Source organism: Denticeps clupeoides, chromosome 19 (assembly GCF_900700375.1).
Source record: "Denticeps clupeoides chromosome 19, fDenClu1.1, whole genome shotgun sequence".
Lineage (NCBI taxonomy): Eukaryota > Metazoa > Chordata > Actinopteri > Clupeiformes > Denticipitidae > Denticeps > Denticeps clupeoides.
In genome coordinates this window covers 14,704,110-14,724,905 of record NC_041725.1, presented here as the reverse complement: position 1 = coordinate 14,724,905, position 20,796 = coordinate 14,704,110, and the positions used below count along the sequence as shown (strand labels likewise).

At 44.6% G+C, this 20,796-nt stretch overlaps 3 protein-coding genes across 5 annotated transcripts; 2 read left to right on the top strand and 1 right to left on the bottom strand.

Annotated features, from left to right (window-relative positions):
• The first annotated feature begins 329 nt into the window (after nt 1–329).
• LOC114768898 (arf-GAP with coiled-coil, ANK repeat and PH domain-containing protein 2) lies at nt 330–7,680 on the top strand. The gene is made up of 22 exons (XM_028961391.1): nt 330–885; nt 977–1,034; nt 1,120–1,239; nt 1,326–1,379; nt 1,480–1,538; nt 1,900–2,083; nt 2,471–2,515; nt 2,663–2,758; nt 2,849–2,923; nt 3,044–3,147; nt 3,229–3,280; nt 3,373–3,473; nt 3,710–3,821; nt 4,511–4,704; nt 4,789–4,858; nt 4,939–5,033; nt 5,099–5,175; nt 5,283–5,437; nt 5,553–5,662; nt 6,220–6,330; nt 6,418–6,479; nt 6,659–7,680. The coding sequence occupies exons 1-22, from the start codon at nt 833–835 to the stop codon at nt 6,817–6,819; spliced, it is 2,148 nt and encodes a 715-aa protein (XP_028817224.1). The 5' UTR covers nt 330–832; the 3' UTR covers nt 6,820–7,680.
• A 522-nt stretch (nt 7,681–8,202) lies between these two features.
• iws1 (interacts with SUPT6H, CTD assembly factor 1) lies at nt 8,203–16,541 on the top strand. 3 transcript variants are annotated; one of them, XM_028961394.1, is made up of 17 exons: nt 8,203–8,528; nt 8,667–8,755; nt 8,844–9,378; nt 9,529–9,582; nt 9,730–9,937; nt 10,049–10,106; nt 10,177–10,289; nt 10,368–10,518; nt 10,636–10,718; nt 10,838–10,967; nt 11,728–11,845; nt 14,059–14,170; nt 14,414–14,470; nt 15,123–15,179; nt 15,274–15,385; nt 15,583–15,733; nt 16,136–16,270. In XM_028961394.1, the coding sequence occupies exons 1-16, from the start codon at nt 8,489–8,491 to the stop codon at nt 15,706–15,708; spliced, it is 2,043 nt and encodes a 680-aa protein (XP_028817227.1). In that variant the 5' UTR covers nt 8,203–8,488; the 3' UTR covers nt 15,709–15,733; nt 16,136–16,270. The 3 variants fall into 3 exon arrangements, with proteins under 3 accessions (XP_028817227.1, XP_028817226.1, XP_028817228.1); XM_028961393.1 differs by lacking the exon at nt 15,583–15,733 and having other exon boundaries at nt 16,136–16,541; XM_028961395.1 differs by lacking the exons at nt 14,414–14,470; nt 15,583–15,733 and having other exon boundaries at nt 16,136–16,541.
• A 334-nt stretch (nt 16,542–16,875) lies between these two features.
• LOC114769638 (coagulation factor IX) lies at nt 16,876–19,629 on the bottom strand. Its single transcript, XM_028962829.1, has 7 exons — nt 19,459–19,629; nt 19,345–19,369; nt 19,138–19,251; nt 18,846–18,980; nt 18,355–18,602; nt 18,151–18,265; nt 16,876–17,441 (listed from the first exon to the last, which is right to left on the bottom strand). The coding sequence occupies exons 1-7, from the start codon at nt 19,627–19,629 to the stop codon at nt 16,876–16,878; spliced, it is 1,374 nt and encodes a 457-aa protein (XP_028818662.1).
• Nucleotides 19,630–20,796: the final 1,167 nt, after the last annotated feature.

Genomic DNA, 20,796 nt, shown 5'->3' with positions numbered 1-20,796 from the left:
TTCAAGTCGTTCAATAAAAAAATCTGCTAAAATCCAGATGGCCTGAACCTGAAGATTATTACGCATTTTTCAGAAGCCCTATTCCAAGAGCAACTTACAATCAGTAGTTACAGGGACAGCCTCCGTGGAGACACTCAGGGTTTATAAAAACGTCCTAAATATTTAGGGACAAATTTGCGAATATTTGGCGAGACAAATCTGACGTTTGGGACTTTTATTTTGAAAGCGATATACAGGAAGTCCGCCTTGGTTAAATATGATTGGTCTACAATTCATCGTACTTGCAGCGATGGTCCTGTTCAGCCATTGCCTTTGCAAACATCGTTGCTAAAAGCAACGCTTCGTTGAGCTCGCCGATGCTGAAGCGCCGGAAATCTCCCACGATCGCATCCTCACCGACGGCTGCGTAGACAGCAGGAGCCAGATGCCGGCGGCGTTCACGGCTCTCCCGGGGAGAAGGATGCACTACGTGTCGTCGGGACTTCTGGAGGATCGCGGAGACGTTTTCACAATGAAAGCTGGCCTTCCTTGTCGGGTCTGTGTCCGGGGAGGATGCGCCTTCCGTTAGCTTTTTTTTCCCCCCCACCGGGTTCCATGCTGACTAACTGTTCTCACTACTGACACCGTCGGCGCCGTTTACCTCAGAAATTGGCTATCTAGATAAGGAGTGCGATGCTCGAAGTCTGCTGTGCATTCTAATCAAACAGGAAATTTTGCTTAAACTGTTACGCAAGACTTTTTTTTTTTTTTTTTTCGTCCAAAACACACCAACCTCGATTCTTTTTTTTTTTTTTTTTTTACTATAACCTGAAGTTTACAACAAACGCCTGCAATGGATTCCCTGTTGGACTTTGAGGAATGCATCAGAGACTCCCCTGCATTCAGGTGTTCTGGTTCTGCTCCGGATTGAGGCTCCTTTCAGGCCGAGGGTTCGAGGGTAATAATGTGGTAATGGGTGTGTCGCTCTGACCGGCAGGGCTTCCCTGGACCAGTGTGAGGGTGGCGTTTCAGAGCTGGAGGGCCGCGTGGAGAAGGTGAGACGCGGGTCTGTGGACACGTCCCTTGTCCTTCGCCCGCGTCTTCCTTTTCCTCAGCCGTCTCTCTCTTTCGTGCCCGCAGGTCATGAAGCTCTGCAACAGGATGGTGGAGGCGGGTCAGGCGTACAACACCTCCAACCAGCAATTTCTGGCGGGACTGGCGGAGTTCTCATCATATCACAAACGGGACGGTGTGATGATGGTGAGGGCCTGCGCTGTTCGGGGTTGCGTGTCGCGACGTGCTTTATTTTCAGTGTCTTTTTTTTCGCTCCGTCGCCCCACCTTTAGAATTGCCTGCGTCAGTTCGGCGAGGGGCTGCAGGAGATGGTTCACTTCCATACGGTGAGAATATCACGTTTTTTTTCGCTCCGACGCATAGTGAATCCTCACCTTCGTCCTTTTCTCACCGGCCTCTGATCTGCTGTGCGCCTCCTCTCATCAGATGCTGTTCGACCAGACTCAGAGAGCCATCACGCAGCAGCTCACGAACCTGCTATCACAGTATGGCTCCGTATTGTGCAAGAGAGAAAAAATCAAAGCCCTATATCAAACATTGATCAAATAGTGATTTACCTAAACAGTTTATTGCAAAATATCCTCATTTTACTTTCATTTCTAGAGACGCTGTTAGATCGTTCATTGGTTTACAGGGTTTGGATAGACCAACCTTCAGTTCTTCTAGCATGTCTCTACACTTTTTATTCATTATTAATTTGAGTGTTTTACATTTTTGAGTTACAGTTGGGAAGATGAGGGGGGGCCTATTTTTTGCACAGTACTGTATGCATGTAGTAGTAGCGATTTTTACCATCTAGGCATGGTGACATAATGAAGCTCTTGCCACCTTGCACGCGCTCTCCAGCTTCTTGCCCCAGATTAAGGAGGCTCGGAAGGAGTTTGTGCGAATTGGGGAAGACCTGGAGACGGCTGCCGCCAAGAGTGCTCAGATGTCCAAGAACAAACCTACGGATGCAGAGCGGGCCAGCCACTTGCTTTTAGCCACTCGCAAGTGCTACCAGCACTTTGCTTTGGACTACTGTTTACAGGTAACGTGCCATGGGTCAAAACAGGTAAAAGGTAATAGCAGCTTCTAATTAGTAATCAACTGAAAGTTCTGAAATATGTTGTTTTTAAATTAATTTGTAAAATAAAATCAAATTCGTAATGGTTGAAAACCATGAAACAGTCGACGGAGTGTTTGCATTTGGCAGCAAGATATCCTGGATCAGCAGGGCAGGTCTGTTTAAACAGTGCTGGTAAACCTCACAGGCCTTGAACACATAGCTAATGTGATGATCTGAAGAGTGTTCTGAAATCATTACACACGGCGGGTATAATGATTAAACTTCCAAATGACCTTTATTTCCTTTTAGAAAAGTACCATGGAGGTTAATCCTTTTGTTTTGTTTTTTTTCCTTCACGTTTTCATGCAGTTGAACAATTTCAAAGTTCAGCAGAAGCTGGATATATTGAACTCGGTAAGTATCTTTATTCCACCTATCTTATGAGCATATTTTACCAAGCATGGAGTTGGGACCGGGACAGAGGCTGTGTTTTTTTTTTTTTTGGTAAATATGCTGTATGCTGCTGCTGTAATATACCCATTTGTCATCTGCTTGTTCCAGGTGTTCTCCTACTTCCATGCCCAGTACACATTCTTTCACCAGGGCTATGATTTGTTAAGGGATTTTGAACCCACCATGAAGACCATGGCTGCACAGGTCTGCCATCGCTGTAGATGGGCTTTGTCGTTTAAATATTCTGTATTAATCCATTTGATTTATAATGCTCATGGGTCCTCCGCCTTTTAGCTCGCCCAGCTTTCCAGAGATTGTGTGGCTAAAAGGAAGGACCTGGAAAATACTCATCTTCTAGTTCAGCAAAGAGTAGGTGCAGTTTTTAGCAGTCTTTAACCCAAATGTGATGACATTCTAAAATTCTATTTATATTTGCTCATGACCTGAAAGATTTTACTTTGGATAGAATAACTGTTTTCATTTCTTTAGGATGCTTCAGGGGAGCCTGTTGTTGCATCTAACCCATCGGATGGTGGGACTATTCAAGGCTACCTTTTCAAGAGGTCTCGCAGAAAAAACAAAACCTGGAAGAGGTGAGAGCTCTCGCATGTCAAGCCTGAAACACAGACTGGGAAGTGTCGTGCAATCAAAAAATGTTCGAACTATCTCTGCAGATGCTGGTTCTCCACTGAAAATAACCAGCTGGTCTACACTAAGTCACACAAGGTAGGAATGTTCTTCTGTAAAATTTTGGATTTTGTGGGTTCTGGGGTGTGTGTGTGTCTGTGAGAACTTGATTCACTTGTCTTATTATGCAGGAGGAACCCATGGTGCTGTTTGATGACCTCAGGCTGTGCGCTGTGAAATCTCTGGACAGCATTGACCGACGCTTTTGTTTCGAGCTGGTGTCTGTCCAGAAGTAAGGAGCTCAGAGAATGGTTGCCTGTTCTTTAGCGCTCAAGATGTGCAGTGAGATGAGTGTGTGTTCACAGCCAGGACACACTAGTTATTGTTCTTTACACATCCAAAATAAAAAAAAATTCGGAACATATATTTTGTGGTTTTTCTAGTTTTTTTTTTCCTTTTTCTGGATGTGTGTGACTTTTGGTGGTCAGTTGAGGAATGCATGAATGTGACCAGTCCTGTTTCCCTCAGATGCTGCGCTCTGCAGGCCGACTCAGAGGAGCTCAGGCAGGCCTGGATGAATGCGGTGCAGAGCAGTATTGACATGGCGTACAGGGAGAAGGACGTGTCCCAGCTACCGCAGGTAATCTACCCAGCTACGTCTCTGGTTGTATTATCCAGTAGAACAAAAATAATCATGAATTTATCGACATGTAATGATGCACTGTGAATCATATAAAAATGGATTGCAACTAAATTAACATTTTGATAAAAGGGGTAAAAAAAAAGGGTATAATTAAATATTGCACCCTAACTCTCTCGCTCACTTTCTTTAACGGTCTAGTCCTACCCATACAAACACACACACACACACACACACTTACGAACAATTCAGAGGCGCTAATTCACCTAGTGTGAATGCCCCTGGATGGTGAAAGGAAACCGGAGGAAGCTCCTGCCAATAAGGGGAGAGCATGCCATCTCCACACACAAGGTCCGAGTTGGGATTCAGACTCATAATTGCATCATTACATCCCTATAAAATTAGTTTCTGTGGCCAGATGTTACATAAAGCAATCCAATTGGGGCAGTGGTGACCTGGCGGTTAAGGAAGCAGCCACGTAATCAGAAGGCTGCCGGTTCGAATCCCGGTCCACAAAACATCCACTGAGGTGCCACTGAGCACCGACTCCCCACACACTGCTCCCCGGGCGCCTGTCATGGCTGCCACTGCTCACCAAGGGTGATGGTTAAAAATTTTGTTGTGTCACCATGTGCTGTGCTGTGTATCACAATGACCTTCACTTTCACTTTCAATATTCCCATGCCTAGCCAAAAGAAAATTCAGCGCCCATTCAGAGAGTAGACCCTCAGCCCCGACAGCCACCATCGAGGCCGGCCATTCTGGGTGTTGCTCTTCGAGGTCCTGGGAACCGCAGATGTTGTGACTGCGGTGAGGAAGAACCTCGTTGGGCCAGCGTCAACCTGGGCATCACGATGTGCATCGAGTGCTCAGGTATCCACCGGTACTGGGCTGCTGTTTATTTCTTCTTCTGTTTATCGAGCTCGAGGTTTTTTTTAATAATAAGAAGCACTTTCTGGTTCAATAGGAGCCTTGGTGTCCATATTTCTAAAGTTCGATCCCTCACCCTGGATTCGTGGGAACCAGAGCAACTGAAGGTAATGGAAGCCGCTAGAGATTTCTGTGATTGCATGAGGGGTAAGGTTCCCATTAAAGCACATGTCTGTTCCTTATGCAGCTGCTGTGCATGCTGGGAAATGATGCTATAAACAGCATATTTGAAGAATGTGGTTCGGAAGACTCTATTAAGAAACCGACCTCGGACAGTACGCGGTAAGTACCACGTTCGTGCCCAGACAGTGTAGTAGTAGTAATCCAGCATCTAATTTCTATTTCAGGCAAGAGAAAGAGGCCTGGATCAAAGACAAGTACATGGAGAAAAGATTTGTCCGACGGATTGCCTCTTCTCAGCCGGGTACTTCCTAGATATGCTCTACAAAACAATTTTTTTTTTTTTTTTTTTTTTTTTTGGGGGGGGGGTGCATATTTATTCCTGTCTTTTGATGCCCACTCTCTTTGTAGAAGGAGTGCGGCATGACGCAGGTTGCAGACTGTACCAGGCAGCGCTCCAAGGGGACCTGTTCTCTTTGGCAACCGCCCTGGCCCAGGGGGCAGAGGTTAACTGGAGTCACCCCGAGGAGGAGGGCAGAACTGCTCTAATCGCTGCAGCTATAGGAGTGAGCGTTGCACAAACACAGATGGTTCTTTGATCGTGTTTTCAGGTTAACCCGTTTTATCGTCTGCTGTTGGATGCAACCCTTTTTAAAGGAGGTTGTCTGTCTGGGTTGGCAGGGCTCTCTTTTGGCCTGCGAGTTCTTGCTGCAGAACGGGGCAAACGTGAACCACCGTGACCAGCGAGGCCAGGGGTCCCTTCATGCAGCGGCCACAAGGGGCCATACTGGGTGAGCGATCACAGAGCCCCAGTTCAAATCAACATATTAGGACCTCCACTGCAGGATAGGGGGGGTTGATGCATTGCAGAACGTAATTGGTTATATCATAATGACGTTGCTTGGTGGTTTTCTGGTGACTGCATAAGAATTCTAGTAAACGCTTGTCGCTGTTCAATGTTTGTCAAGATTTCGTCTGAAACCGACAGCATGAAAATTCTACTTTCTCAACGAACACTGGTGCTGAACCCCAGAAAAACACCTGGTTGGACATCTGCATGAAGGAGGCCTTAAATTGTTTTACGTATTTGCAAACATAATGTGAAGTAATGTCGAAAAAAAGGAGGGTGCATCGATAATTGAGGCATTCATAATCGAATCAAATCACGAGACCATGAAGGTCTACTGCAGGAGATGCAGAACACATTTACATTTAAGGCATTTCTCAGACGCCCTTATCCAGAGCGACTTACATTGTTGTCTAGAGTCTAGAGATCTAGACTATTCTGTTACACCAACTGTAGAACCAGTCAGCTCTTCTAATTGATTTGGTACCTTTGTCCTGTCAGACAAGTCTGCCTGCTTTTAAAAAGAGGAGCAAATCAGTATGCGGCTGACGAGAAAGGAAACGACCCACTGAGCATCGCCATGGAGATGGCACAAGCTGACATTGTGACGCTGTGAGTGCAGTACATCTCCTTCTATGAATTTCTGCAGGTGGTTAATGCCTTCATCTCGCGTGACCACGTTTTGTCCATGTTCCACAGGTTGAGAATGGCACGCATGAACGAAGAGATGAAAGACTCGGAAGGCTTCTTTGGTTCCATGGGTAAGATGCCGCCCTCTCTCTGCTTCTGCGTGTCTTGCTCTTAAGAAACACTTTTAAATCATGTAATTGCACGGAGTATGCACAAAACCATTCTCTTTTAGCTATAGTATAGAGCTGAATTAATGAAATAATACTTGTTATAATAACGGTTTTTGTTGTTGTTGTGTCTGTGTCCATAGGAGATGATGAAACTTTCCAGGATATCTTTCAAGATTTCAGCAACATGGCTTCCCATGACCCGGACAAACTTGCACGGCGGCAGTTCAGTCGGAGCAAGAATGAGGAAGGAGAGAGGAGTTCACTGATGAGCGAACAGCCAGACGATGAGGGGGAAACATAGGGCTTGTTCCATTTCACTCCACTTTTCAGAAGCAACATTTCATCTCATTTGTGTTCGCTGGTTTTAGAGAAGATTTTAGCTGAATTGCTTTAGTTTAGTTTATGTGTATGTGTTTAGGAGAGAGAAAGAGGGAGAAAAAGTGGAAGGTGGTAAAGTGATCGAAAGAAAGGATTGAACCACACGTCGCTATTAATCAGCCTAATAAGTATTGCTTGTTTATGCAGATAACCAGGAGAGAAAGATTGAAATGCAAGCAGATATATGCCTGCTTGGACCTCTACATGATTGTGGTTTTCTTTTCAATCCAGGGCAGGCATCAGGTTTAGGGTTTTAATTGTTCAGAGTGGCAAAACAGATTAAGATTTAGGAGCAGGGGTGAAGTTCACTACAGCAATCTCAGGTTAGGACTGAAATGCTAGAAGAAAAAATGTCACTGTTGACCTAATACAGTTAAACTATGTTGGCAAATGAAGGGAAATACTACTAGTATTATGAATATTTATGTCTTAAAAAGTATTCTAAATGGTTAACCATGAGTGGTTTATATTGTAGCTACTCAAATGTTGTGTAAAATAGTGTATTAATGTGTTTTATTTATGTGCCTAACTGCACATATTTCTTAGCTAAGCTGTTTTTGTGCAACCATTGTGGAACTAAGCTGTCAACTGGACTCACTAATAGCCATGGTTTTAATTTGGCTTAAAAAGAATGCATGCCTCTAGGGTGAACCAGTTGCCTTTGTGTCACTGACTGTTACATGTATTATCTATCATAAAGGCCCTATAATGAATCAATTAAAGAAACACTAAACTGAAAGTGAAATGTAACATGAATTCAATAAAAGCGACTTTTAACTATGAACTTGCAAATATGACTTAACTTTTGCATGCTCAATTCTGAATGAGATGTTAGTCCAATCTGTCGTGTGTGTGTGTGTGTGTGTGTGTATATATATAGTTTAAGTTTCTTGACTTCAGTTCGCCACTGTTGCCAGATGTTTCTGCAGAATTACACAAAACGGTGTTTTTCAGTTGGTAAGTGAGATAAGGAAGACTTCCGGATGTGTTGATTACCATTCTAACTCAGAAACCCAACCGAACGTGTAAACAAAAAAATTAGTTAAAGAAACGGCCTGACTATACAAAATAATCCGCCGCCATTTGTTAAGTAAGAGGAAAAATTACTTAATATCCTACAATAAAAAAATAGATAATTGCTCAGTTGTGTATTTTTATTTTAATAATACTGTGCAGTGGCTCTAGCAATCATACGAGGCACATCACTAACGTGTGAAAGATTTCGCGTTGAATTTGCGGACTTGGCAACATATATCGCGCCTACGTCATACTAAAGCGCAGCCCGCTTTCTGCGCATGCTCGTAGCGCAAGCGGGACACCATTTTGGCCAAAGCTAGGCTGCTAGTCGTGCTAACGCTCGCTTTTTAAATCGCCTGCACCATTTTCCATGTTGATGATAAAGCGGCTGCGCGCTGGTCGGGGTGCGTTTCCGGGAAGCGTGTTGACGGGCGCGGAGCAGGGCAGGTGAAGCGGCCGGGCCTGGCTGCTGTTTCGCTCTTACAACGTTGGGTAGCTGTAGTTGTTGTTTGTGGTGGGGTTTTTTTCTGTCGAAATTTTAAAGCTGCGAGGACGCTGGTCCGTCCATAAAGTCAATGGACGGGGAGGATGAACTCTTTTCCGGGAACCACTCGGGTGAGTTTGCCGCTTTGGTTTGTGCGACGCCCGCTGCCGGAAGCCGGCGTTTTGGAGCTAAGAACAAAAACGCCGGGAACGTGTGTGGTTTACCGCCACTGGATCTGAATAACGATCTGGCGCCTTTTTGGTCCGTAGATGACGGCAGCGGCACTCCTGTCCAAGACGAACATGCCCTTGGGTCCGATGGAGAGGAAGAGATGAGAAGCGAGCCTCGGCACTCTGAGGTCTTGGTTGATCGTTTTGCCTGAATCGTTATAAATGCCTGAGCGTGACGGCCGTTCCGTGACCTCTCCCCGATCTGTTTTCTCGCAGGATGAGAGAAGTGATGGCGAAGGAACCAGCAAGGCGAATGGCGTGGACCACAGTTCAGACCGCGAGGAGGGGAAGGGTGGGGACAGTGACTCTGAGAAGGAGGCGGCAGGACGTGACAGCGACTCGGAGCCAGAGCCCCCGCGTCCTGCCGAGAGCGACGACGAGCGGGCCGGCCCGGCGTCCTCCCCCAAACACAGGGGCAGCACGTCCGACAACGAGGAAGAGCCCAAAGAGCGCCGGAGCGACTCTGAAAACGAAGGGAACTCCAAAGCCCCGAGCAGACGTTCCGACGGGGCCAGCGACTCTGAAAACGAGGCTTCCACACGCAAGAAGCGGATAGAATCTGACGACGACGACGGAGAGCAGAAGGATGCTGAGCGGGAGGAGGGTGGAGGGAAGTGGAAGGCGGTCATGCACTCTGACAGTGAGGATGAGGATGAAGGACGCGCCAAGGCGAGAGCGGGAAGTGACCAGGAACAGGAGGAAGGTCGCTCACGACGGGCATTGGATGACAGCGATGAAGACGAGCAGCCTGGTATTCCCACTGTCAAATACTCGTACATCAGCGTTCTCCCATCATTATCTCCAATTCATGCGTAGCACCGCTCAGATATGAGAAATAATCCCGTCCGGTTTACATCCGTACAGCTGTGTGTCAGGAATAATCGCAATTTTGTTGTTACAGTTAAGAGAAAAAAGGCAATTCTCTCAGACAGCGAAGATGATGAGGAAGAAAAGGGTAAGTGCTGCATCTCAACTTCTGCTATTTAAAGATCACCTCTAGAGTTACGGATGAAGCTTGGTGCTTCCCCTCTCCACCTGCCGGTTCCGTACGCCTTTCCAAAGTGGATTTATTTGGCTGATCGTGGTCGTTACCGTCCAACAGTTTCAAAGAAGAGCCGCAGGGTGTCCGATGGCGAGAACTCAGACAGCGACGCCGGCTCGGAGGGACCCGACAAAAGCCTGGCAGCCAAGCTGCGGGAGCTGGGCTCGGACAGCGAGGATGAGGAGCAGAGCGGGCCGAAGAGAGAAGCCGGCAAGAATGATGAGAAAGCCCTGTTTGGGAGCGACAGCGACTCGGGAGATGAAGAGGAGTGAGTTGCTCCTCCCCATAAATGCGCCATCGGACCTCTAGCCAATATGCCATTACCATATTCCATATTGTTCCAGGAAATAACGTTGGATTTGGGGTTTTGTCTTTGTAGGAAAATGATTGCGGACATTTTTGGAGAGTCTGGAGATGAGGAAGAAGAGGAGTTCACGGTGGGTTTGAGTCCTTCTCCGGGTCCCTGTGGTTTTGTGTTGAGGCTGAACTTTGTCTTATCGCTCGCAGGGCTTTAATCAAGAAGACTTTGAGGTGGAAAAGACCAAAGGACAGACGACAGCGAAGCAGGCCATGGCAGAGGATTCCGACTCCGACGATGACATAAATAGAGGTGGCAAAGAGTGAGTCTTCCAGCACGGAGCCGTGTTTTCCTGCACGGGTGCATATTTAGTACATGAACTTTTCGCCTTATTCCACAGTATGAGCTTTATGTCCGATTTTGACATCATGTTGGCGCGGAAGAAAGCGCAGAGTGGAAAGCGACGGCGGAACCGTGATGGGGGGACTTTTATCAGCGATGCGGACGATGTGGTCAGTGCCATGATCACCAAGATGACAGAAGCTGCTGAGGTCTGAAACTTTGTCTGAATTCCATTTAAACTCTGGGACTGATTTACACAGTTTTGTCCAGTTTGGAGTTGAAATCTTTTTTTTTTAATTATAATTTTTTTCTTCTCTTCTCTGCAGGAGGATCGTATGCTGAACAGCCAAAAGAAGCCAGCTTTGAAAAAGCTCACACTCCTCCCAACAGTAGTTATGCACCTCAAGAAGTAAGTTGAGTCTTCATATTCAGATACTGCTTATTACTTCTTTTTTTTTTTTTTTTTTTTTTTAATATTGATTTGAATAAGAGCATCTGCATTTTCTGAATATCTTTTGTCTTTTACAGGCAGGATTTAAAAGAGACGTTTATAGACAGTGGAGTGATGACCGCCATTAAGGAGTGGATCAGCCCTTTGCCGGACAAAAGCCTGCCAGCCCTCAAGATCAGAGAGGAACTCCTCAGAATTTTACAAGAAGTGAGTAACACTCTCGTGAAGGAGGAGTGGGCTGCCATGAGCATTACCTCAGTTGCACCTTGCAAGTTTGTGATTCCAAACTCGCAACCTACCAGTCAGCAAGGACCAAATGGGGGCGGCGGTGACCTCGCTGTTAAGGAAGCGGCCCCGTAATCAGAAGGTTGCCGGTTCGAATCCCGATCCGCCAAGGTAACACTGAGGTGCCACTGAGCAAAGCACTGTCCCCACACACTAGTCCCCGAGCGCCTGTCATGGCTGCCTACTGTTCACCAAGGGTGATGGGTTAAATGCAGAGGACAAATTTCACACAATGACAATCACTTCACTTTCACTTTTGAATGCTCAAGTGATAGTCACTCCAGTGCAACAAATGGGGACATGCTTATGACAAGAGAAACGTTATGAGCGAAATAACACTGGATATTCAGTACAGACTGGTATACATCCGTGCAATGCAAACACTTCCAGTCTCAGATTACAACCGGTCAGCAAGTTGCCAAGCGGCTCTTGGTATCTTTTCAATTAATTTTTCATCATCTAAGGTGGGTCTTGACATACACATGTTAAAGATGGCAGCCAATTACTTTCACTGCTGTGTACATGACACATTAGTGCCGTGCTAAACAAAGAATTATTATTACTTTTTTTTTTTTCCTCTGTTTGCAATTCTGCATTTGCAAAAGCCAAATAAACAACATTTAGCAAGGACTCAAGGTTTGAGAATGAGTCCATCCTCACATCAGCCATCCTCTTTCCTCAGCTGCCCAGCGTCAGTCAGGAGACTCTGAAGCACAGTGGGATCGGACGAGCAGTCATGTTCCTCTACAAGCACCCCAAAGAGTCTCGGCCCAACAAGGACCTCGCCCTCAAACTGATCAGTAAGCCAGCCTTTTCTTTTAAACGCTGCATGTGTTTAGTTCCACCCTTTCCACCTTGTTGGGCTGGTGGGCTGAATCCGTTAATGGCAGCACAATCGTATGTGCAGTTTTATTCAAAATAACTACAGTCCAAGATAACTAACCAGATCACTGTTTTTGTTAGAAATTATATCACTACATGGCAAATAGTTTACTAGTTGGTGTAGTAGAGTAGACCCAACATTCATGATACTCATGAATGTTGGGTCTACGCAGCTCCTCGTCCAGGCAATGGTCATCTCCAAACTCGACTATTGTAACTCTCTCCTGGCTGGAGCCTCTGCAGTCACCATAAAACCACTCCAGATGATCCAAAATATGGCAGCCCGTCTCATCAGCCAAAATACACCCATGTTACACCTCTTCTTACCTCTCTCCACTGGCTCCCGGTAGCTGCTCGCATTGAGTTCAAATCCTTGATGCTTGCCTACAGGGCTGTAAATGGAACTGCACCCTCCTACATCAATACAATACTACCTAGATACACTCCTACACGCTCTCTCAGATCGGCAAACGAAAGGAGACTATTTATTTAAAAAAAAAAAAAAAATTTATCCAGAGCGACTTACAATCAGTAGTTACAGGGACAGTCCCCCCCTGGAGCAACTTAGGGTTAAGTGTCTTGCTCAGGGTTTCGATGGTAGTAAGTGGGGTTCGAACCTGGGTCTTCTGGTTCATAGGCAAGTGTGTTACCCACTAGGCCCACTAGGCTACTACCACCCTGACTAAAAATTCCTTCTTAACGGGGTCTCCGATTCCAATCATCTCTGTTCTCCGTTGTTGTCCCTGGCTGGTGGAACAACCTGCCCTCCTCCACACGACTAGCAGAGACTATCACCACTTTTAAGAAGCAGGTGAAAACCCTCTTGTTCAAGAAGTATTATAGACAAATCTAACACTTACACACGCATATGCGTACACATTGCACAAACAATACAAGAATGTATAAATACATTATAATTTTTCTTCGTCTAGCACCTAACAATCTCAGCATGCTCCTCGCTGACAAGTTGAGCCTTATCAGGGCTCTTAGTTTGTAAACTCAATATTCTATAGAAATCAAACGAGAATTGCTGGTGTCTTCCTCTTGTAAGTCGCTTTGGATAAAAGCGTCTGCTAAATAAAGTAAAGTAAAGTACTCATGCTCCTGAGTCTGTGTAACTGAATAATTAGTTGTACATGCATTTCTCTCTGAAAAGCTTTGAAAAATGTGACAGTCAGAAAATGTCTGTGGTAATCTGATCTATCAGCAAGAAGAACAGTTAAAGAAAAAAAAAAAAAAAAAGAAACAATAAAATTTGCCCGAGAACGGATCAACTGGATTAGAGGAATGGAATTAAAGCCACAGTACACTAGAGGTGTGAAATTTCACTGTTCCCCCGATTTGATTTGATTAAGAATATCAATTCATCTCAATGCATCCCATCAATTTTTCTACATTATTTGACATTGATTTGGTCCAATGAGCATAAAACCAGAGTGTTCAGAAGAACAGGCGTGGTCAGGCATCATCTGAACAGTGCACGCAATGTTTTCTTTATCAATCTTAAAATAGTGATCATTTGTGTGCAATTCTTAATTAAGATATTCAATTATTACAATAAATAAACGTAAATAAACGAGACTGGATCATTCACATTTCTGGCATTTGGCAGACACCATTCTCCAGAGCTACTAACTACAACGAGTAGTTACAGGGACAGTCCTGGAGACACAGTGGTAGTAAGTGGGGTTTGAACCCGTGTTTTTGTGGTTTTGAGCTATTTTTACTGTAGTAGCGTTACTACTACTGACCGTGATTATTTTAACATGTAACATTTTGCTCTGATAACAGGCATAAATTGTCAATTTGCATTGTCAATATTAGGTGCTTGTTTAGGGTCAACAACTTTTATTTCAGTGTCAACGTTAAATTTCACTTCTGCAGCCATTTCTGCAAGTTAATGTTGTGCCTTCAGGGACTTTACAGGAACATTTGATTTTAATGCAGATTTAAACGTCTGCGGGTCATTTGCTTTAGAAAAAAAGTTTTCTGGTTGATGTTGCACGTTCAATTTAGATGACTGCTTATTTGCTGATTTTCACTGGACCAAATCAGAGCTGTTCAAACAAAGGACACAGGGGCTGCACGGACAAATTTACATCAGATTACCTCCGATCTGAATTTTCTGTAGATGAGTGGTCCAGGCCCATATTCGGACTGACGTCCAACTACAAGGGAATGACGAGGGAGGAGAGGCAGCAGAGAGACCTGGATCAGCAGATTGCTCCACGCAGACGCCTCAGGTACGCGCATTTTCTCCTTTTTCTAAACTGTTCAGTCATCCCCATTGTTAATATCTTTTATACGCTTGAAAGCTCTTTTTTAAAATATGTATTTTAAAATCTATATATTTTTTGAATGAATCTTTGCTTCAATTCAGTTTCCTTCGGTTGTCAGGCTCCACATTTCACGATCACCTCTTTCTTAAATCCCCTTCTCCCTCTCCGGCTCTCCATCACCACCCATAATCTCCCCTTTCCCGATAGTGAGCCCCAGAAAGTAGAGAGGGCCAAAGAGACGGACGTCTTCGCCCCGGCCCTCAGGTTCAGATTAAGTGCATGCCAGTGCTCGGGTGCATTGTTTAAAGACACATGGTGCTTCTGTACTGTATTGAGGCTGCTAGGCCATGGCTTGTCTGTTGTAGAAATATTTTTTGCAGAAATGATTACATTTTATGCCATGCAACATTAATATGTTTCAGCAGCCACATTTTAACATGTAACATGAAGAACTACTGTCAGATTTATGCTGAATGATCACTTACAGCATGATGTCTGCGAGACCCTTTTAGGAATTTATTAGTGTTTTGTTTATGATCGGTATTGAACAGTACTGAAAATGACATTTCCTCTTTTCTTTTAACCTCTGACCCCACTCCCAACATTTGATATCTCCTGAGCTAGGCCTGAGCAACAATAATATTGTCGCCTTACCCCACTGGGTACACTCATATCAAAATAAATTAATACTTTGCATTTATATCAGTGTATTTTTTATATCGGGTAATTTTCCAATTTGTCTGAAATCTTGGGTCAGTGTTTGAGGTGTCTGGTTCAGTTGTATGTTGGTGTGTAACCTGCTTCCAGTGTTGTTAATACCTGCTTCTGAACAAGTGATTTGCTCTTGTTGTGCTTAACGAATGCATGTTTTTTGAATGAGGGATTGTATGTGACCCAGTGTGTCTTGCCCCCTTAGCTCAGGGGGACAGACCCCTCGCCGAGATCTCGAGAAAGTGCTGACAGGCGAGGAGAAGTGAGTATCTCCAGGTTGTATCTTGTCTTCATTTATTAATAAAAAAAAAAAAAAATCTGTCTCCTTAATCCATTTTCATAACCTCTCCTATCAGAGCACTACGCCCAGGTGACCCAGGATTCTGTGCCCGTGCCAGAGTACCTATGCCATCCAACAAAGACTACGTTGTTCGGCCGAAATGGAACGTGGATGGCGACTCAAGCCGGGTACGTTTCTCAGCATCCAGAAGGGTTGAAATAGTGTTTCTCAGGAACATTTGTGCAACGGTTAATGTTGCAGGTGAATTAAAAATTGCGGGAGACACTTTCAACATATGGATTGTCTGGCTATGATCTTTTAGGATGAGTGCTACAGCTTGTAGGTAGTTGTAGGTCAAGAGCTGAGCTGTAATTGGTTCCTGTAGAGGGGATGTAGAAAAGGAATAAGTCGACTGGAGAAGCACAAGCGGCGTTTTGCTGAACAGAAGAGACAGCGCCGCCCTCAGGGAGCTGTGAAGATCAGCGTGGAAGGCAACCGAATGCCGTTGTAGTGCCCAAATCATGCCACAGGGGGCAGTAAGTGCTCATGCATGATGGCTGGATTGCACTGTGTTCTGCAGTGTGAAAATTTAACTAACAAGTTTTTGGTCGTTATTGAAAATCAAACAGTTGAGGGCAAATACGTTAATTGTATGAAAACTACTGCACTACTACTACTGTTGTGAAATCAATGCAAATTGAATGGTTTGGCCGTTAACTTATTTTAACTGGTGTGCTGCTGAAATGCATCATGTATTTCAGAGGCATGTAATGTGATGCACTTGAGTGTGAAAACCTGCTCTGTGTTCACTCATAGCACTTGCTAGGGCAAGACATCTGCACAAAAGACAACTTTTTGCACAGAGGTAGAAATGTACTAGGATAAACATCCTCTAGCATCTTGTCTCTTATCTGCCATCTTTTCTCATTCTTCTCTAGGGTCCTGTCAAGAAAGGAATGTCCAGAGTAGACAAGCAGATGCGGCGTTTCGCAGACATCAGACGTATGACAAAAACAGGCCATGCCGTTAAGATCAGTGTAGAGGGCAACAGAATGCCCTTGTGATTTTTAAACGTACCCAGTCCCCTTTTATTAATATTAAAACTTTTCTTTTCTAAGAACATGACCCTCATGCCCACAATGCCTAGACCAGGCCTGACCCCCTTGTATCAGCAATGCAATCTGAATGTAAAATAATGTTAGTGTTTGTTCTTAGGCTGGTCCAGCCATTCAGACTGAAATATCATATGGTTTCAGAGAGGAAAAAAACCTTTGTACAGGAATATAGGTTCATGTTGTTCTGATTCAAAATGGTGTTACTTTCATAATAAAGGGTTACAGTGTCCTGGTGTTTCTGATGTGATTTTTATTTCCTATCCGTTTCCTGTTTTATTATTATTATTATTTGTATCTACAAATAGTCATTATTTCTAATAAGTGTCTCATTTCAGATGTGAGTGGACCACAGTTTAGAAATTCCATTCATCATGGCAGTCCTGATATAATTTAAATATCTCCTCCCAAAAGGAGCTCATCTAACATATAAACAGGACCTTAGAAGCAAAGCATCATTCTGAACCTCCATAACAAGAAGAAACAAATTTCATGTGATGAGGAACAACGCTTCCTTTACTGAAAAGTGAAAATGCTGCAGATATACGTTCACAAGCCCTTTGTCCTTAGCTTGCGGTTCCATTTCCCCCCCGTTTGGATATAGTTTCTTCAATCCACTGCAAGTAGTTGCCCAGTCGCGTGTACACTCCATACTTCCCCTGCTCCGCACACTTCTCCCCCCAGCTTATCACTCCAGTGAGGAACCAGGTCCCGCGGAAGTTCGCGACGAACGGACCTCCGCTGTCACCTGTACAGGCATCGCGTTCCATTTCCAGGTAGCCGGCACAGAACATGTTGTCTGTGACCAGCTGCTCAGTGGACATGATGCACTTGTGCTGGTCCACCACTGGCAGCGTCACTTTACGAAGGAACCGGGATGACCTGCCCAGGTACTCTATTGCACCCCACCCTGTGGCAAGTCCAGAGATGCCCTCACGCACCAAGTAGTCAGAAAGGTGAGTGTTTGGTAAGCAGACTGGCGAGGCGAAGGGGCCAAGCTTCACAGGAACCTCTAGATAAAGTAGAGCGATGTCGCTGTCAAAAGTGAAGGCGTGGAAAAAAGGATGAGATATGATCTTGGACACTTTAATCTTCTGCTCGCCTGGGTCCTCACGCATCTTGTCATAATCACCTGATGTATGGGAAACATGACAGGGCAGAAATACTGTCAGATTCCTAGATTCAAGAAACACTCCAGAACTTTGGTTCTCAAACTGATGGTACGCCACATACAACTTCAAGATCATCAATATTGACGGCTGCTGTGTGTTTAAAGGTTATAGGTCTTAGTGGTCCCTTAATACTAAAAGTCACTTTCCAAAAGTTGTGGTGCAGAATTATGGGAACTTTTAGACAGTCCTACAATGAGATTTCCCCAGGACGCGCCATTTCTGTGTCTGTACCTTTAAATGGTAATGAGGACGAGAGAGGTGGGACAAGGAAGAGAGCAGCCTATAGGAGAATTACCAAAGCAGTCTTTACACCTATCGCCATTTCTAGCCACTGCAGGACCATAGACAGGCTCGGGGAACTCATATTAATGACTTTTAAATGCAATATTATAATATTAACAATATCCCCAATATTAACAATGTATCAAAGTCAGCAGTAAATAATATTCATGTTAGGAATAAAATGGCCTCCTGTGTAATCTAGCTCAATTGCCCTTCCGTGTTTAATACATCATGGAGATACTTGGAGAACCAAAGATTTTAAGAGGAGGAACTCATTTTAGAAGCACTGCCCTAGACCGCTACCCACACATACAGTACTCTTACACATGGATCAGACTATCGGAAATCTTAATCAGCTGTCAGACTCAGTGGGTCTCATTGACCCACCAACGGTCACGTGGTCTGGAGTTTGCTGCAGGCAGTGTGCTGCAGTCACCACCCAGTGCTGGTTGATGAGGGTACCACCACAGAAGCCGTAACCATCTTTCCTACGAATCAGCACCTGCGCACAAATGCGCAGAACCATAAAAATGCAAATCTGATTCTTTATGAATCTGATTCTACTGTGATGCAAGAGTCGCAAAATGATACCTGCCATGGACTCCCTCCTTGTTTCTGAAGTTGACCTCCAACTATGCGCTGGTCAAGGTCTGTGCCATTTTGAGTGAAGGCACCACTGGTGTTAAACCTGTTGACCCACAACTGGGTAGAGTTGTCATCCTCTGTGTGAGTGGGAGTGGGGCTGGGTGTGGTGAGAAACTTTGGGTCCTCAAGGTCATCAAAGACAAGGGATCTGTATGATGAGCTGGTGCTCCACTGTTTTCCACAGGGGAAAGGCACTGGCACGGAATACCAAGGGTGAGAAGGAGGGAAACGCTTGAGGGGAGACTATATCCATTAATGTGTTCTTGTAGCATCTAATTTATTCAAATTGCCAGTTGCATGCCATTGGTTTGTGAATTAGTTAGTCGGTATAGTCTGTAGTATGCTTGCCTTCAAGAAGCCATCATACTAAAATGAAGACAATTGTCTGGTCCAACCTGATCATGTGAACTGAAACGTCCCTCAGATTTAATTTGCACCTGATTCTCTGCAGGTCTTGCCATCCCTGTCTAGTTCATATCCACTGGCGCAGCTGCAGTTCACTCCAGTGGCGCGGTCCCAGTTGCTGCAGTAATGCATGCAGCCACCATTCTTATACTGGCACTCAAAAATCTCTGAAAATGAGATGGAGGTGTAACCAAAGGTCATTAGATTCCTACTGAATGCAAGGTTTTATGTATTGTGGTTAGACTTGGTACTAGTTATCTGTGATCGGGAGTTGCTTGGTATAGATTTGACCCGAAATGGTCCGGTTGCCATAAGGGGCTCTACCTTCCTCACAGTTGGGTCCATCGTAACGGGGTGGACAGATGCAGTGGAAAATACCGTGGTCCATTGTGCAGAAGCCACCATTAAGACATGGGTTTATTCGGCAGGGATTTGTAGCTGATTCAGATAAAAAAAAAAAAAATAAAAAAAATGTTCAGCTCTTGTCTTGCTTTATCTAGAGGTATGACCTCCAAATAAAGCCCTACTCACTTTTATATCTATACCAAAATTCCATCTGTTAATGAAATAGAGAATATTATTGCTATGCATAACAGGTCTTCTTATAACAAACTGGGATTTGGTTTGATTATGCTTTTTCGTCACCGTCTTCTCTTTGCCCTGGAAGATCTCATAGGCCTCCTCCTGAGAGCACGTCTCCTCGTAGCATTCTCGTTCCAGGTTCCCTGGTTTAATCTCCTCCAGGAAGGAGTTGGCCCTTGGCCTCCTGACCCGTAGTAGTCTTGCTGCCTGTTTGGGCTCCAGGAACACTACCATGCCCCAAATCAGGAATAAAAACACAAAATATAAACTTCTCGGTCATCACATTCCAATCAATGTTTGACATTGAGCAAGAAGGCTAAACGGAAACTCAAAGGTCAGTTTCAAGCTACTGCATTGGTACATTGGATGGAACAAGCATGGATGTATTGTATTTAGGGCTGTAAATAGATTAAAGTGTCATTAAATGTAATTGTTATTAATTCGTAAGACTGGAGCTTGATATAATATTTAAAACGATTACAGAGGCAAGTTCGGGAAAGAGGCTCAGGCCTCTTATTATATAAGCGGCACTTCCCCTTCGCTCTGAATTCCCATTTACCTGCACTGCAGAGCTGAATTATGGCTTTATTCAAATTCCAAGTGAATATGCTGTCGCATGCTGAACGCACTGTATATTCTTTCATGTAAATTGCACATGCTCTAAAAAGGCCCTTCATGTGTGGCTGACCTCTGCTCTAGAGCCTCAGAGGAAGTAATAGGAAGCGAGCCAAGCAACCAATCTGGCAACAGGAAGTAAAATTTTGGTCCCGGGGAAGGACGGGGTGTCAACAGGAAATGAAGGATATAGGGAAAAAAGAAAACCCCACAGCCACAGGAAAAGGTCTGCACCAGGCCAGTGGAGCGTCACTTACCTTCTGGTTTCAGTGCTTCGGCCAGCATGGAGAGGAGAACCGGGGTAAAGAACCAGCTCCAGTTACAAGGCATCGCACTGGATGGACTTTCCTTGGTTTTTATGTGTAGGAATTTATCGTGAAGCAACCTTGACGCCACAATGTTGTAATGGCCTACGACCCAATGAAAATGTATGGTTCGTACACTGAAAATCCCTGAAAATACAGGGAATAGAGGTGAGTCGACCTACCGCTGTTTGTGGCTTTCTGGTAAAATGGTGTCGTGTGTGTACCGTCCTCTAACTCTTGACCCCCCCACTTCACCCTCTCCAAATATTGACGAGGCAGGATCACGCAAATGAAGCACTTTGGATCCTCGCTGAAGTAACAACGAACGACAACATGCATGGATTTAGATGTTTTTTTTTTCTGTTTTAATTGCAGGATGACTGTGTGGTACTGTACACAGCTTATGTACAGTACTGATAGGGGCTTATTTACACACACACACAAAAAAAAAAATCAAAGAAATCAGAGCTTACACTTTTCA

Bases quoted from the DNA above. Each gene is read 5' to 3' on its own strand.
- LOC114769638 (XM_028962829.1), bottom strand. From the start codon at position 19,629: ATGGTAGTGTTCCTGGAGCCCAAACAGGCAGCAAGACTACTACGGGTC. The intron at 18,981-19,137 runs GTAGAGCCCCTT...TCTCATTTTCAG, and splicing joins TGGACCCAACTGTGAGGAAG to AGATTTTTGAGTGCCAGTAT. The intron at 17,442-18,150 runs GTGGGTCAATGA...CCCATACATCAG, and splicing joins TCCAGACCACGTGACCGTTG to GTGATTATGACAAGATGCGT.
- iws1 (XM_028961393.1), top strand. From the start codon at position 8,489: ATGGACGGGGAGGATGAACTCTTTTCCGGGAACCACTCGG. The intron at 9,379-9,528 runs GTATTCCCACTG...TTGTTGTTACAG, and splicing joins CGATGAAGACGAGCAGCCTG to TTAAGAGAAAAAAGGCAATT. The intron at 15,180-15,273 runs GTGAGTATCTCC...CTCTCCTATCAG, and splicing joins GTGCTGACAGGCGAGGAGAA to AGCACTACGCCCAGGTGACC.
- LOC114768898 (XM_028961391.1), top strand. From the start codon at position 833: ATGGATTCCCTGTTGGACTTTGAGGAATGCATCAGAGACTCCCCTGCA. The intron at 3,281-3,372 runs GTAGGAATGTTC...CTTATTATGCAG, and splicing joins TCTACACTAAGTCACACAAG to GAGGAACCCATGGTGCTGTT. The intron at 3,474-3,709 runs GTAAGGAGCTCA...TGTTTCCCTCAG, and splicing joins GAGCTGGTGTCTGTCCAGAA to ATGCTGCGCTCTGCAGGCCG.